General features: G+C 49.8%; 1 protein-coding gene across 6 annotated transcripts in view; it reads right to left on the reverse strand.

Moving 5' to 3' along the window:
* Positions 1-26,318, reverse strand: part of Hk1 (hexokinase 1) — a 106,143-nt gene that overhangs the window by 43,439 nt on the left and 36,386 nt on the right. For 4 of the 6 annotated variants that reach the window (XM_031348720.1, XM_031348722.1, XM_031348721.1 and 1 more), the window contains one exon: positions 5,093-5,255. In XM_031348720.1, the coding sequence (XP_031204580.1) occupies positions 5,093-5,255 (163 nt within the window). Of the gene's footprint in view, positions 1-5,092; positions 5,256-7,422; positions 7,601-7,964; positions 8,074-18,172; positions 18,195-26,318 lie in introns of those variants that run through there. The other 2 variants (XM_031348725.1, XM_031348724.1) reach the window with 2 other exon arrangements.

Raw genomic sequence — 26,318 nt, forward strand, 5'->3', positions numbered from 1 at the left:
CCCATCCATCCATCCTGCCGTCTCTGACAAGGTCACACATAGCACTGCCTTGTCTTGAAGTTGCTATGCAGGTGACCTTGAACTTCTGATCTTCCTGCCTGCACTTCCCGAGTGTTCAGATGACAGACAGAGCGCCAGCAGGCCCATTTCAGGCTCACCCCCCCTGTCTTATGCAGCCCGTTGAGAGAGGATGGAGGTGAGAGAGCACTGGCTGTGCTTCCCTTTCTGTCTCCTTCCACCGGCATCAGTAGTACCAGCGGAGTTCTAAAACGCTCACCCTTGTAGAAGCTTACACAGCCCCAGGACGGGTTCCCATAGCTGAGGGCCTAGAGAAAGGCCCTGCCAAGGAGCTACAGAGCGTGCTGCTGATGCTGACAAACCCTACAGGCCCTTCCTCTTAATCCCGCCTTTTACAGCAGTCAAGGTGGGGAGAACCATGCCCTCCATTTCCTGTTTATTATGTTATTCGGTTCATTCAAAAAAAAAGTGAGATTTATTTATTTATTTTATGTATATGAGTATGGGCCATCGCTGTCTTCAGACACACCAGAAGAGGGCATCAGATCCCGTTACAGATGGTTGTGAGGCACCAATGTGGTTGCTGGACCTCTGGAAGAGCAGTCAGTGCTCTTAGCCGCCGAGCCATCTCTCCAGCCCCTCAATCAATTAAAATAAATAAATAAATAGAGGAACTCATGGCATTTCTCCTGCCTCAGACTTCCCAAAGGCTGGAATCGTAAGTATGTGTTACCAGACTCCCTCACACCCATTTAACAGAAGGGGCAAAGAGAGGCTGAGGCTGAAGTAAGTTCTCCCAGGTCATGCTGAACTAGAGTCAGAGTGCTGGAGCCTTCTCCATTAGTTTGGATTTTCTTTCTTTCTTTCTTTTTTTCTTTCTTTCTTTCTTTCTTTCTTTCTTTCTTTTTTTACCTCCTCTTACTTGGAGTTCAGCTTCAGCAGGCGTCTGTCCAACTTCCTCTTTGTGTCTTTAGTTTCAAATCTGCCTCTCCCCGCACCCCCATGGGGCCTCCTGCTCTAACTCCTCCCAGCAATTTCCCATAGTACTGTAGGGAGGGAGCTGCTCTTCAAGAGGCTCATTAAGCAGAGCTCTGAAGGGCCTAGAACCTCTCTGCCCTTCTAATGATAATCATTATTACCAGAAAATAATGGAAAGCAAACACAGAGGTAGGTGCCTCTGGCCCCAGCCTGCGCTGGAATACAACACAAACAGAAACTGCCTCCAGGAAGTGCCCTGCTCTGGGAGCGAGCTACGGGCAAGCCAGCTCCAATGACATCCTTTATCCTAAACTCCACCAGAGGCAGCCAAGAAAGCTGGATGTCACCGGAACTTCAAGTCACCCTCAGAGTCACCTTCAAGTCACCTTCCAAGGCAGCCGCTGCTACATCAGACCCTGTCTCAAAGGAAGTAGAATGTGGTAGCTCTCAGCCTCAATCCCAGCACCCGAGGCAAAGGCGGGCAGATCTCTGTGAGTTCAAGGCTAGCCTGGACTACAGAAAGAGTTCCTAGGACTACAGGACTCAAAAAATAAAAAAAAGCCCAAACACACTATAAATCATTCTGCTTTGAATGGAAAAAGGTAATGGTATGCCGCCCTTATGCTTTCAGAAAACTATCTTGTGGCTTCTCCTCTGTAAAGAACCTGCGTGACCCACAACAAAGAAACAAACATCCAAGAATGTACTGCATCCCATGGCTCCGAGGCTAACCAAGACCTACAATACCTTTAGCACTAAATGGGACAGGGGGAAAAACCTCAGGAACGAGAGTCAACTGAGAGAAACTTCACGGGGAATACTGTCTATTAAAAACATCCAAGGGAGGCTAAAGAGATGGCTCAGTGGCCAAGAGTAGGAGCTGCTCTTGTAAAGGACCCAGGTTCTGTCCCCAACATCCCCACCTGATGACTCATAACCATCCATAACTCCAGTTGCAGGGCATCTGATGCCCTCTTCTGACTTCAGAGGACCTAAGCACATGGAGCACATACATGCAGGCAAAACATTCATACGTATGAAAGGGGGAAAAACAAACAAACAAACTCCAAACCTCTAATCCCAGCACTTGGGAGGCAGAAGCGGGTAGATCTCTGTAAATTCCAGGCCAGCTAAGGCTACCTAGTGAGACGCTGAATAGATAGATAGATAGATAGATAGATAGATAGATAGATAGATAGATAATTAGATAGATAGGTAGATAATTAGATAGATAGATAGATAGATAGATAGATAGATAGATAGATGGATAGGTAGATAATTAGATAGATGGATAGATAATTAGATAATTAAATAGATGGACAGATAGATAATAGATAAGATAATAGCTAGATGATAATAGATAATTATAATTAGATAGATAGATAATTAGATCGGTAGATAATTAGATAATTAGATAGGTAGATATTAGATAGATTAGATAATTAGATAGATATTAGATAGATTAGATAATTAGATAGATAGAAAGATAGATAGATAGATAGATAGATAGATAGATAATTAATTAGATAGACAGTCAGACAGTCTGACCAACCTACCTATCTTTGAACATAAAAACCCATAGGTACACAATCTTATGAATATTTGTATCCAGGGGTCATACTGCCAACCTGTGAATGGAACCTTATCTGGGAACGGGCTCTTCATCATCTGGTAAAGAGAAGATCACCAGTGTGGGCCCTAACCCAATATGGCTGGCATCCCTTAGGACAAGTGACAAAGACCCAGAGGCCCCAATGGTCATTGTCACTCAAGTCTTTGGCTTCACCTTCTCCTTTCCTCTCTCTTCTTCTTACTAATACTGATCTGTGCTCTTCAGATCACGGGGGGGGGGGGGGGGGGGGGGGGGGGGGGGTCGCGAGGCAAAGGCCCAGGTGACTGGCTCAGACGCCTCAAAGCCTCAAACCCTGCGACTGTGTCCCGACACGGGTGCATAGCTACGTGAGTCATCAAGGTTAGGATACCACTGAGTGCGAGACACACCATTTTCTGATGAAACATTAACAAAGGAAAAATGCCACTGGGCTGATTATGATGTTCGACTAACTGAAAGGAAGGCGGGGAGGGAGGGGGCCAACGGGAACGCTACACAAAGCAATACAGATTTCAGAGGCTTTTTAAGAATAAGAGATTCCAGATAAATGAGATGTGGAAGCAGATTCTGGGGAAGCCCGCTGTGCTAAAGCAAACAGATCTCCTTCGTGCGGACTGCCCAGGGATTTTAGTATCTACCTGGGGGCAGGAGAGGGGGCTGTCGACAAGAGGGAACTGGAGAACGGGGTATCCTAAATGTGTGGGCCCGGTCTGGAAGCTTATCTGAAGGGGGAAAGTGTCCAGGTTACTACTGCCCCACTCTGAGACCCTCAACCCTGGAAATGGAGGGAAAGGTGGGGGAGGAGTCATGGCGGGGGAGGAGCTACGGCTAGGGAGGGACCACGGCGGGGGAGGAGCCACAGCTTGATCTAAGGGTCCTAGGAGGGAGCTGGTGGGACACACAGGTTCTGAAAGACCTTCTTCCTTCTCACTCCCAACTCCTCCTTCCTGGTCACACAGGCTCACGGTCACCTTCCAAGTTCCCAAACCCAGCTCACTCGCCACTCCCTCCAGACTCAGCTGCCAAAGTCACGGATGACCTCAGCTCAGACACAGGACAGAGTGGGTCTCAGCCTGCTTGTGGGTCAACCAGGGCTGAGAAAAACTGAGACTGAACACAAGGGGCCACAGGCACCGGGACACACACAGGGCACAGCAGCCAGGGTCATTCGGCCGGCCAGAACCGCTTCAAATGCTAAACCAACCCCTGAACAGACAAAAAAAGTCCTGAGTGGAGCCAGTTCAATTTTTGAACAAAGAGACATCAGAGACAGACACCAGTGTGTGGAAGGAGGATCCCAGCCACAAAACAGCCCCCAAACGGTAACCAGGGCCCAAGACTCATTGAGGACATTCCTAAGACCAGGTAGAGCTAGGACTATTCTGGCTCCCACCAGAATGCACACACAGCAAGCCCAGCACTTGCCCCCTGCTGGGAAAATCGTGAAAAAGGCTCACGAGCTGCTTCTTAAAATCGCTAGACCAGACTAGAAATCCAGGCCTCCAGAAAAGGTCTCCAGGGAAGAAACCTCAGAAGTGTGTATAAACTCAAAAAGAAACTTGACTTCCTGGAACGCAGCTCCCCTCATGGCATGCGGTGGGTGAACCCTTCAGCAGCCACCTCTGCAAACTAGTAGTTAAGGACGATGTATTGGCTGGACAAGATGGCTGCCAGTGAGCAAATGAAGCCAGGACCTCGGAGCGACCACTGGGCGGTAAAGAGCAGATGCTAATTCCCCAGTGAGCAATACTGTCAGCCCTTGGGGAGTCCTTCAACTCCCTGCATCAGGCAGGAGCCACAAGAAGGCAGACCAAGGGGAGAATTCTTGGGGCTACCTTAACTTACTGTGTAGGGAATTTGTCCAAATGAGGACTTGAATGTCCCACCTCGGAGCCCAAGACCCACCTGGCCACTAGGAATGCTACTTATCTGGAGCCACCAAAGGAAAGATGGCCTGGTCCTTGGGATTTCCCCCAGAACAACCCTTGGTTTACTGTAGAGATGGAGAAGACCCCCCATGGCACCTGTAAACCCCTAAATGCTGACTTTTCCAAGTGTCACATAATCCTGAGGGTAGGTAGATCAGTAGTGTCCAGTGTGATATCATCAGTGCCTGGCCCATGGTAAATGCCTGGCAGACATAGGACACATGGGTTGATGTGTGGATGCAGGGAGGGATAACTGGATCAATGGGGGAACGAGAGAATGGGTAGGTGGATGGGTGGGTGGGTGAGTGAGTGGGTGGGTTGGTAGGTAGGTGGGTGAGAGGACGGATAGGTGGGTAGGTAAGTGGGTGGGTAAACAGGTGGGTAAGGTTAGTGAGTGGGTGGGTGGGTAGATGAGTGGATAGAAGGACAGAGGGTAAAGTTGGACCAATGTGAAGTTACAATGTGAATGTGTAACATGAGCAAATGAGCTCATCTGTTGGAAAGACGGGTTTCGCAGAGTGCTCAGCTCACAGAGTTGGGTCTATCAGAGACTCACCCGAGCCGTCTGGGATGGACCGGACGAAAGTCGGCAGCATCTTGACGGATGCTGTAGGATTAAAATCCCGGGAGAGGCCATTCTTCATCTCTTTCTTGAAGCGTGTCAGGATGTCTATCAGAATTTCATCAGAGAGCCTCATGGCATACAGATACTTATCAATCTGGGGGAAGGACAAGAAGGGAGAAGAATAAGGCTGAGTTTAAGGGGAGTTCAGTTCAGGTCCAGCCTGGATGGGATGTCAGGGCAAGAAATGGGCGGCCTGGACGGTCGACCCACTGGGGCAGCCTAGAGGGAACATGGTACCAAAGGAGGCTGTTTGACCCCCTCAACCACGCCACCCCGAGCTGGTTCACAAATGCTGCCGCTCCCCCTTCCCTACCTAGAAACAAGACAACCCCAAGGCCCGTTCTAATCCTGGAATACCACATGGTTAAGTGTTGTTCGGCCCCTGAGGAGATGCATGATACAGGCAGGTTTCCTCCTGGCACCTTCAGCATCCCTACCTCTGTGAAAGGTGGCTAGTTCGTCAAGGTTGGTTGGCAGGGCCATACAAGTTAAGTACACGGGTTCTAGAGCCAGCCACCCAGCTTCAAGTCCGAGCCCTGTTGTCTAAGGCATGTGTATGTGTGTGTGTATGTGTGTGTATGTGTGTGTGTATGTGTGTGTGTATGTGTGTGTGTTTCTGTTTCTTCGGTTGAAATAAATAGGACTTAACTAGGCATGGTGGTGTACGCCTATAATACCAGCACTCTGGAAGCTGGGGCAGGAGGATCACAAGTGGAAGGCCAGCTTGGACTATATAACAAGACTCTCAAAAAACAGGTCAATAAATGAACAAACGATGGGACAGTAATGCCAGTGGGTTTCTTTGGGCACATAACCTTCTTTAAAGTCTCATTTAGTTTTATCTTATATGCATAAGTGTTTTGTCTGCGTGTATGTTAAGGGAGTTGTGTATGTGCCTGGCACCTGCAGAGGCCAGAAGAAGGTGCTGCATCTCCTGGAACTGGCATTATAGATGGATGGTTGTAAGCCACCACGTGGGTACTGGGAATTGAACCCAGGTCCTCTGCAAGAATAGCAAGTACCCTTCAGTGCTGAGTCATCTCTCTAGTCCCAAATATAATTCCTAAGAAAGCAGAGTGATAGTCAAAGAGCTAGAACCTTCCCAAGGGGAGCCTTAACCCCAGATGCAGAATGTCTGGCGTCAAGGGCCCCATGCCCACACGTGGGGACTTTGTGCCTACTTGACATGCTCACAACTACACACACACATACACACACACACACACACACACACACACACACAGAGAGTCTCCTAATCTCAACCCCCTGGGTCGTCCCTGATTGCTTTTTTCTGATTACTCTCTCAAAAAGTGTTTCACTGGAAGAGGCGCAGGGGCTATTACTCAGTTGGTGGGATGCTTGCCCAGCATGCATGAGGCCCTGGGTCAAACTTGGGTCTGGCAGCATATGCCTGGAATCCCAGCTCTAGGAAGCTGGAGGCAGGAGGACGAGCAGCTCAGGTCATCTCTGGCTACGTGGGCTCTATGAGAGAGACCCTGTCTCCAACAAAATAAAGTATTTACTAGGGAGCTGGTGGCATAGCTCAGTGGAACAGTCCCTTGTCTTTGTTCGACATGAACTAGACACCTGTCCTCGTGGCTCTGTCTTGTGGTGTCCACTGGCTAATTTTTTTTTTTTTTTTTTTTTTTTTTTGGTTTGCCATTGCTTTCTTAGGCTTCTCCCATACTTAGGAAACCCAGCTAACCATGACCTAGTAATACCACAGACGTTTCCGGTACCATCTTCCATCTGTCCTTCCACTCTGCCCACTGCCATGGGAGTCTCTCACAGGACAGACCTGGTCGATGCCCTCTCTCCCTTCCCTTGAGCTGCTTCCCCACCCCAGAGGCACCCACTCTCAACAGCAACACTCCACGCTCTCTGAACTTGCCCAAGCACCCCCCTACATCTCTTGCTGCTGCTGCCTCAGGCTTCTCTGGTCCTGTGGTCACTCCCACCCGAAATGCTTTTCGTCTCTTTCCGGCTAAGCAACCCTTCCCAGCCCCTCAAGGGCCGGGCCACGAGAAGTCTTTCTCCTGAAGTCCTCTAAAGGGGGGGGGGGCGCAGATAACCCTTCCCATGGTACTGGGCCCCCAACACACCCATCACAACATCCTGCAGTATCTGTGCTCTGCCTCAGTCTCCGCAGTGGCCCCTTTGCACACAGAAGGCTCCTGCAGCTTGTAGCCAGATTTATGACCCAGTAACACTGACAAGATGTTGATGCTGATTGGCTGCAGAGAATGATACCCTGTACTCACTATTCAGAATGGCTGGAAATGTCCTGCCTTGAGGACAGAGTCCCCAGGCTAGGTCACTTCTGCGTAATTTGCTCTGGTCTCCAGGCCCTGCTGTCTCCTGTTGCGTAGATAATCATGGTGCTAAGAGGGAATCACTGTCCCCGGTTCCTATCATCATCCAGCCAGTCTTTTCTTTCTCCTTCAGGACAAGCCACAGGAAGGACAATCAGCCACCACAAAGAGCGAGACAGAAATTACCCAGAAGCATAGCCCTGGGTGGAGACACAGTGTTCTACCCCAAGGCTGGCAGCACCAGTGTAGGCATGGGGGCCTTAGTCTGGGGGCGTCAACAAAGCTCACGATACAATACAAGTCCCGAGGGGGGGGGGTGACATCGGAAAGTGCGTCCAAGGCACAAGCAGGTGTGTGGGTGGCCAAAGGTGAATGGAAATCAGTTCAGTGCAGATGGAGCCGACAGCTCAAGAAATGAAGAAGCCAAGAGAGCTGGCTATCCAGTGGCTGCATCACACAGGGTCCCAAGAGTCATGCCAGAAAATACAGACCTGATCCCAACGCATGGTGAGCCCGAGAGCGTCAAAGAGGACCCAATGAGATGTTGGAGCCTCTGGAGGAGCAAGAAGGCATCTGCAGGCAGTAGGGACCTGGCCCTCCAGGAGTAAGTCACAAGGCCATCCCAGCCTTCTGGATACGCTTCTTCAGCCTCCCTCCTCACACAAAAGTCCTGACTGTTTGGTGACGCCCATCCCTTCTGACACCGTGCGGGTGCCCCTGGGGAAAGGAAGTGTGTTGAATGGAGCCTTGAAAGTTGCCTGGCACCAAGGAGCAGCTCTCGAATGTTGCTGGCTGCTGGAGCCCTCCTGTAATCCTAGTGTGGGTTTCCATAAGCCAAGCACTTTCACATCCAGTGTGGCATTTCCCCTTCCAAAGGACCTTGTCCGGGACACGCTCTTAATCCCTGTTTTTACAGGTTCAAGAGTGGGGCCAAGGGTAGCTAAATGATCCATTCAAAACCAGGGGAGCATAGTCCTTTACTAGCACGTCTAAGCTTAGCTCACCCTGCAACCAACCCTGACCTCTGAGGGCCTACCTAACAAGAGCTGTTGAGGTCTTCCAGCTGGGTAGGGAGAGGTTTCTAGAAAAGGCAGGACTCTCTGAAGCTCCTAACTGGAGGATTATTTCCATAAAGATACTATATCATGAACTCCAGCATTGTAAGTTGATTCTGGCCCACAGAGAGCAAAAAAGTTCACATGAAAAAGAAGGCTGGAGCTGGACAGTGGTGGCGCACGCCTTTAATCCCAGCACTTGGGAGGCGGAGGCAGGGGAATTTCTGAGTTGAAGGCCAGCCTGGTCTACAGAGTGAGTTCCAGGACAGCCAGGGCTACACAGAGAAACCCTGTCTTGAGAAAAAACAAACAAACAAACAAACAAAAAGCAGGTTGGAGACTTTTGCTCCCCTTCTCAGGTCTAAGAGTCACCATGGGACGAAACTCCTCTCAGAAGAGACATGGAAACTAGAAACTGGTGTAACTGGAGTTCTAGCTGCCTTAACAAACTAGGCTTGGCCACCTGTCCCCCGTAGGCCAATCAAACAGACAGGAACTAGTAAAAAGCAGAGAAAGGAGATTTAACTTGAAATAGAGCGTAAATAGTATGCAGAGCCAAGCGTAGTCTTTCACACTGAGGGCCCATCACTGGCTCCGTTCCTGGACGCTGGTGGGTCCTGCAGGTTGTCATCACCAGATGAAATCCCTTCCAGGAAGACAAGTTCCTCAGGCTGGTACCTGGGCTCCAGCCTTTTCCTTTTTTTTTTTTTTTTAATATTTATTTATTATTATATGTAAGTACACTGTAGCTGTTCTCAGACACACCAGGAGAGGGCATCAGATCTCATTAAGGATGGTTGTGAGCCACCATGTGGTTGCTGGGATTTGAACTCAGGACCTCTGGAAGAGCAGTCAGTGCTCTTAACCACTGAGCCATCTTACCAGCCCCAGCCTTTTCCTTTACCAGTGGGAGACTCGAGGAAATTTCAGTTCCACAGGGTCCATGGTCTCAAAGGTCTAATGGGCCACAGGAGGGCAACACCTCCTGTCTTAGTCAGGGTTTCTATTCCTGCACAATCATCATGACCAAGAAACAAGTTGGGGAGGAAAGGGTTTATTCAGCTTACTTCCACATGGCTGTTCATCACCAAAAGAAGTCAGGACTAGAACTCAAGCAGGTCAGGAAGCAGGAGCTGATGCAGAGGCCATGGAGAGATGTTTCTTACTGGCTTGCTTCCCTGGCTCGCTCAGCCTGCTCTCTTATAGAACCCAAGACCTCCAGCCCAGGGATGGCACCACCCACAAGGGGCCCTACCCCCTTGATCACTAATTGAGAAAATGCCCCACAGCTGGACCTCATGGAGGCACTTCCCCAACTGAAGCTCCCTTCTCTGTGATAACCCCAGCCTGTGTCAAGTTGACACACAAAACCAGCCAGTACACCTCCCTTTACCAAGACAGCTACAGCCCCGAGCTCGTCGTCCACCTCCATCCTTCCCTTCTCCAGATGTCGTGCTTGCTTTTTTTTTTTTTCCAAGACCGAGTTTCTCCGTATAACCCTGGCTGTCCTTGTTAGCATCCAGAACCTGTGGCAGATATGGGCGGGTCCACAGAACTGTCGCCAGGGCAATGGCCACCATATTCCCAGAATCCATTGGGTTCAGCTCCCACCTTTACCTGGACTGCTACGTCATGACATATATACATATATATATATATATATATATATATGGGTACTTTCCTCCATCTCTCTCTCTTTTCTTCTCTCTCTCTCTCCCCTCTCTCTTCCTGCGCCGCTACCCCCCTACCCCCTCCCAATTAAACCTCTTACACATGGAACTGTCTGGCCTGGTGTCTGCTGCCGCGTCCCGCCGAGACTCAAACCCATCAGTCCTAGAACTCACTCTGTTGACCAAGCTGGCCTCGAACTTAGAAATCCACCTATCTCTGCCTCCCAAGTGCTGGGTTAAAGGCATGTGCCACCACTGCCCAGCCTGTGCTTGCTTTAATGGAAAGAGAGGCTCATCCTGGCTCACACTAAGGTATTCAATTCATCGTGGCTCAGGAGGCACAGCAGTGGGATACATGAAGCAGCAGAGAACTCTAGCTAGTAGTCCCTTCTCCCCAACTACACACACACACACACACACACACACACACACACACGCACATGCTCACACACATACACACACACACACGCTCACACACATACACACACATACATACATACACACACTCACATATACACTCAAACACATGCATACACACAATCATATACTTAATCAATCACATACATACACAACACACTCATGTACTCAAACACTTGCACACTCACACATACACACTCACAATCATATACTCAATCACAGACAAACATACACACTACACACCCACCACACACTCACATACATACATACACACTCATATACATACATACACACTCATACACTCACACACACCCACATTCATACACTCGCACACACACTCTCACACACATACACACTGACACCCACTCACAATCATATACTCAATCAGTAACAATCACTCACACACACACACACACACACACACACACACAAACATGCACGTGCGCATGCGAACCCCTTCTACTTGGAGGATTCTGCTCCTGTCCTTGGTGCGCCGGCTAGGCACTGGTGACCATAGGCTCTGTCCTATCCCTCCCACTCTGTCTTCTAATTGATCACAAGGAGGGCTCAGCACAGCACATCTTCAGGTGGTTTCTTTCACAACTCTCAGTCTTTGGGACACCTTACATTAGGACAGGGACTCCCAGAGCATCCTAGGCTGTCACACGCTCGCTCTGGTACATGGTGCATCATGTGACTCTATAGGCATCTACTCGGGTAGACAAGGACATAAGTATCCCGTGCCAAGCCAGGTCTGTAGCTCTTGCCCAAGCCAGATCAGCCTCCAGGGCCCATGCCACCACACCATGAGGGACTAGCCCTATCCATGAGTCGGTCCTCACTGTTCCTCAGTGTGGACCGAGAGGGCCTTGGAGCTCAGTTGCCCTGCACAGTTGGACTCAGGCTGAGGCAGCAGATGCCATCAGCAGAGAGAATGTCACCTTGCCAAGTCCCCTGGCCACAAGCCCTATGTCCAATGAAAGAACTGGTAGCCTGGCACTGGGCCCTATTTACCCACATGGCTGTGCCTGACCCCAGCACCACCCTCCTGATCCCAAAAGGACAAGCACAAAAAAAAAAAAAACAAAAAAAAAACAATTCAAGACTAGACGTGCCCAAGTGAGCAGGCTGGTCGAGACAGGATTGCCAGTAACCACGGGCAACAAGGGCACTTTCACTTTCTATGGAAAGGGCGTGGTCGTGGAAAATTTCACCTCTCCCAACCACTCTCCACGGGAATTGAGAACGAGAGAGAGCTGAGAGTAGTGACGCACGCCCGTTGTTGTTGGCACTTGGGAGGCTGAGGCAGGAGGATTGCAAGTGTGAGGCCAGCCTTGTACACTGGGTAAGAGCACTTGCTGTGAGAGCAGGAGGACCTGAGTTCAAATCTCCAGCACCCATGTACACATTCTATACATCCCCCTAATCCCAGTGTTGGGAGGTGGTGGTTAGGAGCTGAGGTGGGTGGCTCCAACAAACTCACTGACTAGCCAGCTAAACAGAGAGCTTGAATTTGGTGAGAGATGACATATATATGTGTGTGTGTATGTGTGTGTGTGTGTGTATAAAATGTGTGTATACATATAAGCAAATATACAAATTCATATATATACACACACATATACAGTAAAAGTGATAAAAGGGAGCTACCCAGTGTCTCCTTCTCAGGCCTCTACATATGTATACACAAAAATGTATGCATACAGCATACACCATTCACACAACTACCAAGGCTCAAGGTCACTCTCCTCTACAGAGGGAGTTCAAAATCAGCCCGAGCTATCTGAGACTCAGAGATTAAAAATAATAATAATAATTAGGCAAAGCAACAGATGCCTGAAACTGCTTGGGACAGCCTCTACATGGAGATTTCCAGGCAAGACACCTCCTAGAGAAAACCTGGGCAGCAGGAAGCAAAGGGCTAAGAAGTGGGTGCGTGTGTGGCCTGGGTGCGTGTGTGGCTGGAATGTTGTGGGCGCGTGTGTGGCCGGAATGCCAACATAGGTTCACGGGAGGGGTGCTGACTAAGGTCACTGGCACTGACCCTTGCAGGGGAGCTCTGTCATTTACATCCAGGATTTCACCTGAGCCAGAGCGGAAACAAGGCAGACGTTCCAAGGGCCAGACATGAAGCAGGGGCTTCAGTATACTGGTTGGTTTTCTCCCTGCCACTTCAATAGGCGACGCCACCAGGACAGAGTCATCGTCTCCATGTTAGAGAAGAGGAAACTGAGAGCCAAAGAGGCTCCACAGAGTCACGGGGCTTCTACGTGGGAGCAGCACCCGGACTCTAGACAGGTGTCTTCGTTAGGGTTTTACTGCTGTGAACAGACACCTTGACCAAGGCAACTTCGTTTGCTTTTTTTTTTTTTTTTGAGACAGGGTTTCTCTGTGTAGCCCTGGCTGTCCTGGAACTCACACTGTAGACACCAGGCTGGCTTCGAACTCAGAAATCCGCCTGCCTCTGCTTCCCAAGTGCTGGGATTAAAGGTGTGCGCCACCACCACCCGGCCAAACGCAACTTTTATAAGGACAACATTTCACTGGGGCTGGCTTACAGGCGTCAGAGGTTCAGTCCATTATCATCAAGGTGGGAACATGGCAGCATCCAGGCAGGCATGGTGCAGGAGGAGCTGAGAGTTCTACATCTTCATCTGAAGGCTGCTAGCGGAAGACTGGCTTCCAGGCAGCTAGGATGAGGGTCTTAAAGCCCACACTCACAGTGACACACCTACTCCAACAAGGTGCCATACTTCCTAACAGTGCCACTCCCTGGGCCAAGCATATACAAACCATCACAATAGCATAACCCCTACTTGGGGCTCCCCCCCCTTCTTTTCTCATGTGTTAGAAAGAACAGCTGGGCTCGTTTGGATTAAGCACCTGCCATAACCTTCCTCCCGCCCTCTCTTCTCACTGCTGAAATGGGGCCAATACTTGCATTTAACAGATGCAAGATCAAGATTCTGGTCATGCGCAGAGTGAACTAAACGCATTTCTTTGCCCATCCCCGAGTGATGTAATTATGTGCTTTTTCAACTCCTTTAGTTCTTAAGAAATACCTTAAGGATGACTTTGTTACAAATTATATTAGCCCATTTTATTAGAAAATAAATTACCGCCAGGCAGTGGTGGCGCACGCCTTTAATCCCAGCACTTGGGAGGCAGAGGCAGGTGGATTTCTGAGTTCCAGGCCAGCCTGGTGTACAGAGTGAGTTCAGGACAGCCAAGGCTACACCGAGAAAACCTATCTCGAAAAAAACAAAAAAATTAAAAATAAAAAATAAAATAAATAAATAAATTACCTTTATTTTACACGTATGGGGCCTGCATGTATATTTTGTGCACTGCGTGCCTGCCTGGTGCTCATGGGAGGCCAGAAGGCAGCCCTGGGTACCATGGATCTACTGTGTAGGTGCTGGGAACTGAACCTGGGTCCCTGCAAAGGCAGCGAGTGCTCTAACACTCTGAGTTATCTTTCCAATATTGACCCACTTAATCGAAATACAAGGTGGCAATGGACAAATGACAGGCCCCGCCCAAAGTCTCCAGAGCACTGGTAGTTTTGTTGCTTGAGTGCCAACATGTAGAACCATTTTGGAAGCCAATGTGGCTGGTTTCCTAGAAAACTGGGAATCGATCTACCTCAACACCCAATTATACTACTCCTAGGCATATACCCGAAGGAGGCTCCACCATACCACAAGGACATTTGCCCAAACTATGTTCATAGCAGCTTTCTTCGTAGTAGCCAGGAACTAGAAACAACCTAGATGTACCTCAACTGAAGATGGATAAAGGAAATGGGGTCCATGTATACAATGGAGTACTACTCAGCTGTTAAAAACAATGGCATCATGAAATTTGCAGGCAAATGGATGGAACTAGACAAGGTCATCCTGAGGGAGGTAATCCAGACCCTGAAGCCAAACACTGTATGTACTCATTTATCAGTGGATATTAAGTCATAAAGTACAGGATAACCATGCTGCAAGCCCCACCCAAAGAAGTTAGGTAGCGAGGAGGGCCCAAGCTTGGAGGCACGCATGAATCTCAACTGAAAAAGGGAAGTAAATCAGACATAATGGATGGAAAAGGCCAAAGAACGACTGGTCCAGCTTGACCCACGCCATGAGAGGGAGCCACCCCTGACACTGCCAGGACCCAGTGACCTAGAATAGAACCAATCACGACTGACAATTTTTTTTTTTTTCTTCAAGAAGTCAATGGAGTGATGCCTAGTGACATTCTGCTAGACTCATAGATCAGTGCCTAGCCCGATTGTCAGCAGGGAGGTTCACCCAGCAGCTGATGAAACAGATGCAGAGAGACCCACAGCCAAACACTAGGCGGGGCTCAGGGAGCACCATAGAAGAAGTGGAGGAAGTAGGAGAAGTAGGAGCCGGAAGGGTGAAGGACATCACAAGAAAGTCTACAGAATCAACCAACCTGGGCCTGTGACGAGACTGAACCTCTAACAGGGAGCCTGCATGGAAACCACCCAAGCCCTCCACAGTGTTACCGCTGTGTAACTTGGTCTTTTTGTGGGACTCTTGTGATGGCTTGTATACGCCTAGCCCATGGGAAGTGGCACTATGAGGAGGTATGGTCTTGTTGGAGTAGATGTGTCACTGTGGGTGTGGGCTTTCAGTCTCTGGTCCTAGCTACCTGGAAGTCAGTATTCTGCTAGCAGCCTTCAGATGAAGATGTGCTCCCACCTTGATGATCATGGACTGAGCCTCTGACCCCTGTCAGCCAGCCCCAATTAAATGCTGTCCTTTATAAGACTTGCCTTGGTCACGGTATCTGTTCACAGCAGTAAAACCCTGACTACGACAATTCCTAACAGTGGTTGCAAGGGCCATCCCTGACTCTGTTGGCTTGTGTCTGGGACCCCTTCCTCCTACTGGGTGGCCTCATCTAGCCTTCATAGAAGAGGAGGTACCTAATCTTACTGCAACCTGATATGCCACGATTGGCTGATATCCATGGGATGCCTGACCTTTTCTGAAGAGAAATGGAGGAGGGGGGGGACTGCAGTTGAGATGTAAAACAATAATTAGTTGCCAAAAGATGGTGGCACACACCTTTGATCCCAGCGCTTGGGAGGCAGAGGCAGGAGGATTTCTGAGTTCGAGGCCAGCCTGGTCTACAGAGTGAGTCCCAGGACAGCCAAGGGCTACCCAGAGAAACCCTGTCTCAAAAAAAAAAGTAATTAGTTAATTAATTAACTAATTAATTAATTAAAACAGCAGCAACAAGCTGGGGGTCTCACATCACCCCAGCACTCAGGAAGCTGGGGTATGAGGTTCAGAAGTTCAAGGTCATCCCTGGCTGCACAGAGTTCAGGGCCAGCCTGGGCTACACAAGACTCTGTCTCAAGATAGATAGGTCAGTAGGTGGATGGATGACCCAGCAGACAGAAAGAAAAAAAAACAACAATAATATGTACTTATTTTTTCGGACTAGTCAAATGCACTCTTGTGTAGCAGAGTAAAAAGGGTGAGTTCTCTCCCACCCGGAGACATGCCTGTTTGCAGGGGGCTCTCTGTGCCCAGGGTGCTTTCCCACCCGCACCAATGCACACACCACGCATACTGGCTTTACAAAACTGGAAACACATCCCAAACGCTGGCTCCCTAGCTCCGCCTTCCTCTCTGCTCTGTGAAGTGCTTTTAACATCTCCAGTCACACTTGAGCTCTACTAGGGATGTAGGCCGGAGGAGCGCAAGATCAAGCTAGGAGGACACTGGCTCACGTGTTACTCTTGGCTTTGTGCTCCTGGCAGCGGCGGCCCCTCAGCCTTCCCACCCTTCCCACCATCTATCCTACGGGTCTATTCAGTGACCTTGATCTACCAAGGTCTCCACTGGGCAAGGCCTTTCACAAGCTGCTCCACCTCATATTTGTCTGAAGGACGTAGGGACGGGGTAATTCCAGTGCCCCGAGGAAAGGCTAGAGGTCACCTGAGGTAAGGAACTCGGATAAAGAGCTTCCCAGTTCCCGGTCTTATGGTCCTCCCTCTAAACCAGATGTGGCACAATGCCATCTACAAAATTCCTGCTTGTGAGCCCACAGTGGTGTCGCATGCCTTTACTCCTGACACTCATCCAGAAGGCAGAGGCAGGAGGAGCTCTGGTTTCAGCCTGGTCTACAGAGTGAGTGCTAAGACAGCCAGACCCTGCCTCAAAACCGAAACCGAAACTGAATTTTTTTTTCTTCTCTTTTTCTCCTTTTGGTTTTTCCAAGACCACTGCCCAGTGAAATTCCTAGCTCACAACCCCAAATCAAGTTTTCCTTTAAAAAAAAAAAAAAAGCAAGGGCTGGAGGGAGGGATGGCTCAGTGGTTAGTTAAGAGCACTGACTGTTCTTCCGAAGGTCCTGAGTTCAAATCCCAGCAACCACATGGTGGCTCACAACCATCCATAAAGAGATCTAATTACTTACACATAATAAATAAATAAATCTTTAAAAAAAAAAAAAAGCAAAAGGAAGGGTAGTGGTGGCGCACGCCTTTAGTCCCAGCGCTTGGGGGGCAGAGGCAGGCGGATTTCTGAGTTCGAGGCCAGCCTGGTCTGCAGAGCCAGTTCCAGGATGGCCAGAGCTACACAGAGAAACCCTGTCTTGGGGGCGAAAAAAAGTACAAAGAAATCTTTAATGTCCTAAGTAACTATTTTATGTTGGAGTGTATTCACAGCTATCCTCAAGAGTGGAACACACACACACACACAGAGACACACACATACATACACACAGAGAAACACATACACACACATGACTGAGGGAGGAATGGGGGAGGGGGCACAGACAACGACTTCTGGGGACTGTGTGATGAAGGAATGCGGGTGGCAGGCACTGCTGCCACAGCTCCAGCCAGCCCATAAGCAGTACGCCTGATGAGCCTTGCAGAAAACACACCATACCTAATGAACTATTCCAGGAGAGCCAGACCTCTTCCGAGCAGGGGCTGGCTGCCCATGCATCCATCCCTTCCCCAGTCATCATGGGGACAATGTTCAGAAGTTACAGCAAAGCTGGAAGGCCCAGGCCTCCCAGACTCTCCCCTGTGGTCGGCGGCATCTTAGGGACAGGCCAGTATCTCCCAGTCTACCTCCCAAGGCACGTGGCAGCCCCAGCTGCCAGCCCCACCTCATTACTGCAGACGGTGGCCGGCCGTGTAGGAACTAGTCTCTTTCCTCACCAATGGTAGCCAGTTTCTGAGTAGGGACGGTGTTAGCTTCAAGTAGTGTGGGAGCACCTACAAATCCTTCAGAGGCTCCTAGAGCAGCCAAAGCTCCCAATACTAGTGCTTTGACAACATCGAATTTCTTCCTTGGAGTCACCACCCGACGGCCTCTGTGAGTCCTGCTTTTGTTCTTTTGAGACGGGGGTCTCAATGTGGAGAGCCCTAGCGGGCCTGGAACTTGCTATGCAGATCAGGCTGACTTTGAACTCACAGAGAACTGCTTGCCTCTGAGGGCTGCGATTCAGGTCTGCGACCCCATGCCAGAGAGACCCCCTGCGTTTCCTGTTCCTTCAAGCCATCCGCAAACTCACCTTCTGCACAGGACATGCCATGATCTGCCCGGCCTCACGCCGCCGTGTGTCCCTCTCTTCAGCATCCCCCCTCCTAGCCTTAGGTGTCCTCTATACAGAAGTCAGCTGGCCCCAGTGCACTTGTCATGGTGTGTGTCTTTCCCGATGACACAGGGACACAGGCATGGTCCACGCCTCTGCTGGACCACTAATGCCTGAGGTGCCAAGGCCTTGTCTTCTGCCCTCTGTGTGTCCCCAAGTCCTCAGGCTGGTGCCACGATGTGGCTCCTCATCTGGGCGGGGTGTCCTCTGGTGACGCCTAGTTCAGGGAAATCGCTGAGGGTGCGTTGGCTTAGATAAGGACTACTGTCTCCTTCTCCCCAAACCGTCCAGCACCTCTGTCACATCCCCCCAGCCCTCTCTGAGTTCTAACCCGCACTGTCCATTCATATATAATCTCCCTTGATTGGCTGAGGCCCAGCAGAACACGGGGGCCCTAAAGCTAATCAGATTCTCCTGTTCTTGTAAGAGGGTACTGGGCAACCCGCACGTCACGGAGGAACGTGAGTCCGGAAATTGAATTCCCCCGTCAGGGATCCTCAAAGACCTCAACTATCTCCAAAGCAGAAGTGCAAAACAGAGATCCTTGCTCTTCTCCCAGGCTCACACCCGACTCTTCCAGCACAAGGCTTATTATGCATCCAGACCATTCCTTCTGCCCCAATGAGCAGAGATTAATCCCCAAGGACTTTTCATACATCTCCATCCACACAAGAGGAAAAGAAGTTCTCCCAATTTTTTTTTTGGTATGGTTGTGTGTGTGTGTGTGTGTGTGTGTGTGTGTGTGTGTGTGTGTGTGTATGTGATGTACCTGTTCACATTCGCATACATGTGTATACATGTGCATACATGTGGTGGCTAGAAACTGCCGTCGGGTCTCCATTTTTCTACCTTTTATCTTTAATTTTTGGTGGTGTTGTTTGTTTGTTTGTTTGTTTTGGGGGGGTGGGGACAGGGTTTCTCTGAGTGGCCCTAGCTGTGCTGGAACTCACTCTGGAGACCAGACTCAGAGACCCTCTTGCTTCTGCTTGCTGGGGATTAAAGAAGTCATCGGCCACCACATCTGGCTTTTTTTTTTTTTTTTTAAAGACAAAGTCTCACACTGAACCTGGAGCTCACTAGTTCAGCTAGGCTGGCTGTTATATGTACCATGGACATGCCTCATGCTCGCAGAAGGTAGAAGGTGTCAGGTCCTGTAGAGCAGGGGTTCTCGGCCTTCCTGAGGCTGCGACCCTTTTAATACAGCTCCTCCTGCCCCTCCTGCTGTGGTGGCCCCCAACCATAAAATTCAGAGACAGAGTTTCTCTGTATAGCCCTGGCTGTCCTGGAACACACTCTGTAGACCAGGCTGGACTCGAACTCAGAAATCCACCTGCCTCTGCCTCCCAAGTGCTGGCATTAAAGGCGAGTGCCACCACTGCCCAGCATAAAATTCTTTTTGTTGCTACTTCATTAAGTGCAGGTTGAGAATTTGTGAACCACCTTGGTGGGTTCTGGGAACCAAGCCTATGTCCTCTGTAAGGGCCAACAGGTGCCTTTGCCCATTAAACCATCTAGCCATGGACTTTTAGCCCCTGTGCCTGGCTTTTATGTGGGTTCTGGGGACCCAAACTCAGGCCCTCCTGCTTGCATGCGTCTCCCCACGTCACTGATTCTTATTTGCTTTTAGATCTGTGTTAGAGTGGACGAGTCCAGAAGAGGGCACCAGATGCCCTGGAGCTGGAGTTACAGGCGTTTGTGAGTACCCTGGCACGGGTTTGGGAAGTAAACTAGGGTCCTCTGGAAGAGTAACACCGGCACTCTAAGTGCTGAGCCATCTCTTCAGCCCTGTCGTCGTTGCTTGTTTGGGGGCTTTGCTTTCTAAGAGAAGATCTTGCCGTGTGGCTGCTCAGGAGAGCCCAGGAGTGGATATGATAGCCCAGGCTGACAGCGCTGTTGTTAGATGGCCATCAAGCTCTCTGGGCCTTGGTTTCCTTCCCTGTCACATGAGGTCAGACGCCTGCCTCGTTACCTATCCACTAACCACATTTGAGAACAACTGTGGGCTGTCCTTGGAAAACTTAGAGATACCACAAATACCAGGTGGGATTATTGTGGCTCACCCAGAACACACACCGACACCCCCCCCCCCCCCCCCCCCCCCCAGCATCACCCAGGAGACTTTAAGCAACCAGGTGAGGAGCTGTGACTTCCCAGGTAATCAGAGCTAAGGGCCTCGGGCCAGGATCCTTGCTGACATCTGCCTTGGTTTCTAATCAAGCGGAGAGCTCATAGCCCTAGCGAGCGTCCATGTCCCCCAGACAAATGTTCAAATGTTCAGATAAAAGCTACGATGTGTATCTGAGGCGAGGCGTCCCTGTGTCTACTGTGTGTCATTCCAGATGGAGACAGCGAGTGACTTGGTCCCCCAAGGGCTGACTTGGGGCTTTTCAGTTTCCGGCCGTGCCACCTCTCTGTGCAGAAACGTCCTAGCTTCAGGGGTCACCTTCCTCTTGGACGCGCCTAGGACACGGGAGAACGGGTGGCTGGAGGCTGGTTCCCTCCCCAGCTAGCCACAGGAAGTAAGGCGTGAGCCTGCTGTTCCTGCCCCACCGCATTCCAGGGACACTGTCTCTCCCGGAGGCCACACAGCCTCCGGTATTTTTAGTTGGTTCAATGTGACAGTTTTGTTCTCTGCCGGGGCAAGGTCTTGACCACTCTCTTCCCCAACAAATAAGACTTGTTAATAGGTGTCAAGGTCACCTTCAGCAGCAGGGGGAGGGGAGTGGGGGGATCTTGAGCCTGACCTCGGGGTATTATCCTGGTCCTCCTTGGCAGGGGGCAGGAGGAAGGTGACGACTGAGTTTATTGCTGTTTGCCAGTGTTGCCCTGGGAGCTGAGACAAAGTCCCCGTGTGGGAGGCCTGCAGTTTTCCCACGCACAATGGGGTCATTAAGTCCCATGGGCGCAAGCTGTGAAGATCAGGGTGGGTTGACGTATCTATGTCCTTGTTTCTAAAGACCCGGGCTTCCTCATTACATGGGAACTTTTGAGCTGGGGTGCTGCGGCTCAGGCCTGCAATCCTGGCATGCAACCCGGCTACATGGCAAGACTCAACGTAAGACATTAGGGAAAAACTATAAGTCTGTTTGTTCAGACTCTTCTATGGCTCTGGGTGTGGGAGGGAGTAGGGTGTGTGTGTATGTGTGTGTGTGTGTGGTGGGGGGTATCTTCCTTTGGTGGAAGGCCAGAAAAATCCTGTCTTCGGGCCATATTTTGGGACAGCTTGCCCTGAGCCCCATCAGAGGCTCTGGAAGCCTGAAGTCCTGGACCTCGATTCTACTTCTGTATACAGCTAGAGAGAACCTCGAGTGGTGTTAGAGATTGCCTGGGTCCCAGCACCAACCTGACTGCTTTCCGCCCGCCAAAATCAAATTGACTCTGCTTCTAGGAGCTTCATCACCTCCCCTGCACCCAACGTAAAAGGTAGAGACAAACTTTGCAAGCTCACTGGAAGGACTCAACAAAACCAACTGTCTCGTTTGACCAAGCATTTCAAAAGTGGAACAAAACGGCTTGCCAAGTTGGGGGAGGGGGGCGCGTTTTTATTCTAACGGGGGTGGCCTGGGTCTTCCGATTCTAACCACCCCACCCATCTGGAATGGGTCCTGGCAGGAGCCAGGGACAATGAGAGAAATGAGGTCTGGGGCGAGAGATGCTGCTAAAGACCAATCTGCATGTGTCAACGGAGTGATGAAGGCAAAGGTGGCTTAGGTCAGGCAAAGATCGTCAGTGGCCAATGGGACATGTAGATGGACATGAACTTACTGGATCAGTTTCCTTTCCAAATGGAAGGCATCATTAGCTCTCTCTCTCTCTCTCTCTCTCTCTCTCTCTCTCTCTCTGTGTGTGTGTGTGTGTGTGTGTGTGTGTGTGTGTGTGTGAGAGAGAGAGAGAGAGAGAGAGAGAGAGAGAGAGAGAGGCTACAAGCACAAAGTGCAGAGCCACGGGGCTGGTTCTGGGGAGGAGTGAGACTGGGTAGTCCCAGGCCAACTCTGCCTCTCCTACCCATCCTTTCTTCCTTTGGATCTGTTTCCCTCAACTTCCCCAGGAGAGCATCAGATGTAACTCTGAGTCAGGGGATTTGTTGCTCATGACACGAAAGCCCTTAACAAGGAGCTTCGCCACAAGTGTGTGTGTTGGGAGGGGTGGGGGGCAGTCCTCAGTTTCCTCACTTCTACACAGAGCTGTCCTCCTCCCAGGGTCTCACAAAAATTAAAAAATAAAATCTCCATTGCGGAGCATACAGACAAGAGACACACAGAGGCAAACGTCCATGAGAAAACGCGTGCATCTTGGATGCACACGGATATTCACTGCAGCGTTCAGATGGCAGCCAAAGAAGAAGCTAATCTCAGATGCCCATCAGTTGGCAAAAGGTCAGACAAACACGGCAAGGGGCAACGGATTATCAAAATCCCAGGAAATGCTACCCGATGCCTTCTCTGAGGCTAAGAAGGCAGAGGTGATGCAAAAAGCTATAATCCCAGCACTTGGGAGGTTGAGCCAGGAGGATTATGAGTTCGAGGCCAGGCTGAGCTCCGTAAGGAGTTCCAGGCTAGCTAGAATTACATAGAAGAATCAAGGCTGGGAAACGACTCCCACAGTAAACAAGCATGGGGGCCTGAGTTGGATTCCCCAACTCCTACATCAGAGTTGGGCACAACAGCACTGGGGGTACAGGGGAAGGTCAGTGACAGGTGGATCCAGCCAATTCGGCCAATCAGCAAGCTCCAGGTTCAGTGAGAGACCCTGTCTCAAAAAAATAAGAGAGAGCAGCTGTGGATGACACAGCTTCTGGCCTCTAGGCACACAGGTACACGCATGCACTCACATGCATGCAAATGTGCACACATACACATACCAAAAAAATAAAAATAAAAATCAAAGAAAAAAAATACAGCATGTAGCAGACACAGGGTGACTCTGCCATGCCCCACCCCACCGCTGCTTCCATTTCAGAGGGAGTTTTCCCGGAGGTTTTAGATTCTGGAACCAAGAGTCAGCATGGACTACACTGAGCCTGCACTGACGTTTTTTTTTTTTGTTTTTTTTTTTTTTTTCTGCCAGCACTGAGCATGCTCAGTTACTGTTTGCAAAGGGCTGGGCTTCAAGATTCACTTCAGTTTTCCCTGAAGCACAGGGCACATCCACCCTCTCCTTTTAAGGAAGATAGCCAGAGAGAGGCTGTTGGCTTGAGTTCTGTCTGAATAGGGCTGGGCACCTTTAGGAGACAGATAAGCCGACTCTGCCATGGGCTGATCCACAGAGGAGTCGGGAGAGCTCTGCAGCCACCCAGACCCGTACAAAAGGCTCAGCTTCCCGCAGACAGGGGTCGGGGGAGCTGCACATCAATCACACCTGGAGCTGTCAAGTTCACTTACTGAGACTGTGACCAGCCGAAGCCACTTGACAAGGTAAATTAGGAAACAGGCTAATTTCTGCTAGATGCCCCAGTACTGAGACTCGAATGCAAGCTACTTGATGTGCTCTATCACAAAGACGTAAAAGATTAAGGACCTCGGGACGGTTCTGTAACTAAAAGTGCTTGCCCTACAAACCTGCCAACCAGATTTCAATTCTCAAACACTCGTGGTGGATGCAGAAAAGTAATTCTGGAAACCTGAACACTCCCCTCCCCAGTTAGGTATGCAAACACAAGCGAATAAGTCAATTAAATGTTACATCAAAACAAAACTAACCTATCTGTAAAGGTTTGACTATACCAAAAGTTGGCATTGACTAGTGAATGCCCACATTCTGATGGGAGTGTGATAGGGCACGACCGTCAGGGCCATCAATTTGGCCACGGTGGAGGTGACAAGGCATCTCGGAGTCTTCAGAAGCCCACTCCGGAGTTTAAGGAGGTGAGCGAAGCTCAAGCCGACACTGTTATCTGAAACACTCAAGTGGCTGTCAAACAAAACAGCTGGATTGGCTCTAGAGAAGCCTGTCAGAGCATGGAGCCATTTAAATGAATAAAGTCCATACAGCAACATTAAAAAAAAAAAAAAAAAAAAAAAAAAAAAAAAAAAAAGTCCCCTCAAACCGAATGTGGAGCTGCAGAAAAGAATTCGGCAGGGTACACACAGCAGAACACCACTTACAAACATTTAAACCCCCACAAATCAACGGCTCAAGTACTGCTTGAGTTCAGGAGGCGTGCCTGCATTTGTGGTTCCAGATACTGTTTATGGGTATGTAAAAGCATCTACAGAAATATCACGTCCTGGACGGCGGAGCCAGAGAGATCTTTTTAGAGGTCTTGCTGCTCTTCCAAAAGACACCAGTTTGGTTCAGCACCCACATGAGACCTGTAACTGGACCTCTAACTTCAGCACCAAGGGGGATCTAATGCACATGCGCACACGCAGACCAAACATTCACACCCATAGAATAAAATGAGAAATTGAAAGTTCTGAAGAGACGGACGGATACATGGTTAAGAGCACTTGGGGCTCAGGTTCAGTTCCCAGCATGCTCGTGGTGGCTCATAACCATCTGTAACTCCAATGCCCAGGGGATCTGACACCCTCTTCTGGCCCTCCTCAGGCACCAAGCATGGATACAGTGGGCGTATATGTATGCAGGCAGAAATACTCATATGCATAAAATAAAAACAATTTTGAAAAATAAAATAAATAAATGAAACGCTCAGATGGCAGAGAATGTCTCAAGAATGGGAAAGAATGGGACCCAAAGTGGCTATGAGACACACACACACACACACACACACACACTATGAAATAGTCAGATATGATGAATGTAACACAGTAGGTAGCTTCCTCAGGTCCCACTGATGTGGTTCATTAACCCTTTCCCAACCAGACCAATGTCCACCCTTCCTCAGGTTCACATCAAGAGCTTGGTTTATGAAGCCTTGGACCTGGAGTCAAGGAGCAAACGGTGTTGGTTTGGGGATGGCTGCCTCTCAGTTGGAAGATCTCTCAGTTCCTCCTCAGATGTACAAAGAGCTGGCTCCAGAGACTAACTCCACCAGCCAGGAAACCCTGGGTGACCAGCCAGGAAACCCTGGGTGCAGACACACACACCAGGACCAGTTTTTCAAGGAGAAAGCTATCCATGATTTCCGCCCCCACCCCAGAACAGCAGGAGTGTGGGAGGCAGCACCACGAGGCATGGTCAGAAGAGGAGTCACACACACACACACACACACACACACACACACACACACACACACACACAGCCAGCGGCTCCCAGGTCTATTGCTCACACCGTTCTCTCATGATCCTCCCCATGAATGATGGGTCTCTCTGCTCTGGGAAAAAACCCGATGTCTATGGTGGAGGAATGGAAAAAAATATGACAGAACACTGGCCAATGAAGTGCTATCTTTGCGTGCAACATAGTTTGCCCCCCTCTCTCTCTTTTTTAAGTTATTGTTTTGTTTGGTTGGTTGGTTGGATTTTTAAGCCAAGGTAGCCCTGGCTGTCCTGGAACCAGCTCTGCAGAGCAGGCTGACCTTGAACTCAGAGATCTATCTGCCTGCCTCTGCCCTTCCCAGGTGCTGGGATTAAAGGCGTGCGCTACCACTGCCCGGCCATAAAACTCTTTTTAGAATTCAATTTATTAATACTATTATTATTGATGTGGGTGCAGGCACGCTTTTGGTGAAGTCACTGGACAGCTTGTGAGAGCTGTTCCTCTCCAACTGTGGGGTGCAGGGATAGAACTCAGGTCTTCAGGCTTGTGAAGTGAGCTCTTCGGCCAACTGAGTCAACCCACGGGCCTGAGCTAGCCTAGAACTCTCAAGTTTCCAGACTGAGCCCGCCACATCTTGTGGATACAATCATCAGGTCCGTATTTCCTTTCTCCTCCTTCCCTTCCTCTGTAGCTCTACCAGACAGCCTCTGAAGAAATAAAGGGCATTTGCTTATCAGTTAAAAGCCACCCAAGGCCTTTCCCTTGCTCTACCTGGCCTTCCTGGGTCTGGCCACTGGACAAATCACACCCGCTTGTTCCCCGTCAGTGCAGATTGTGTAGAGCTATGGGGATCCCGCCAGAGTAAATCCACTAGTGTTTGCTGTTTGCCGCTCTGGCAGGCCTA

The sequence above is a fragment of the Mastomys coucha genome, unplaced genomic scaffold, assembly GCF_008632895.1.
Source record: "Mastomys coucha isolate ucsf_1 unplaced genomic scaffold, UCSF_Mcou_1 pScaffold3, whole genome shotgun sequence".
In the NCBI taxonomy this organism is placed as follows: domain Eukaryota; kingdom Metazoa; phylum Chordata; class Mammalia; order Rodentia; family Muridae; genus Mastomys; species Mastomys coucha.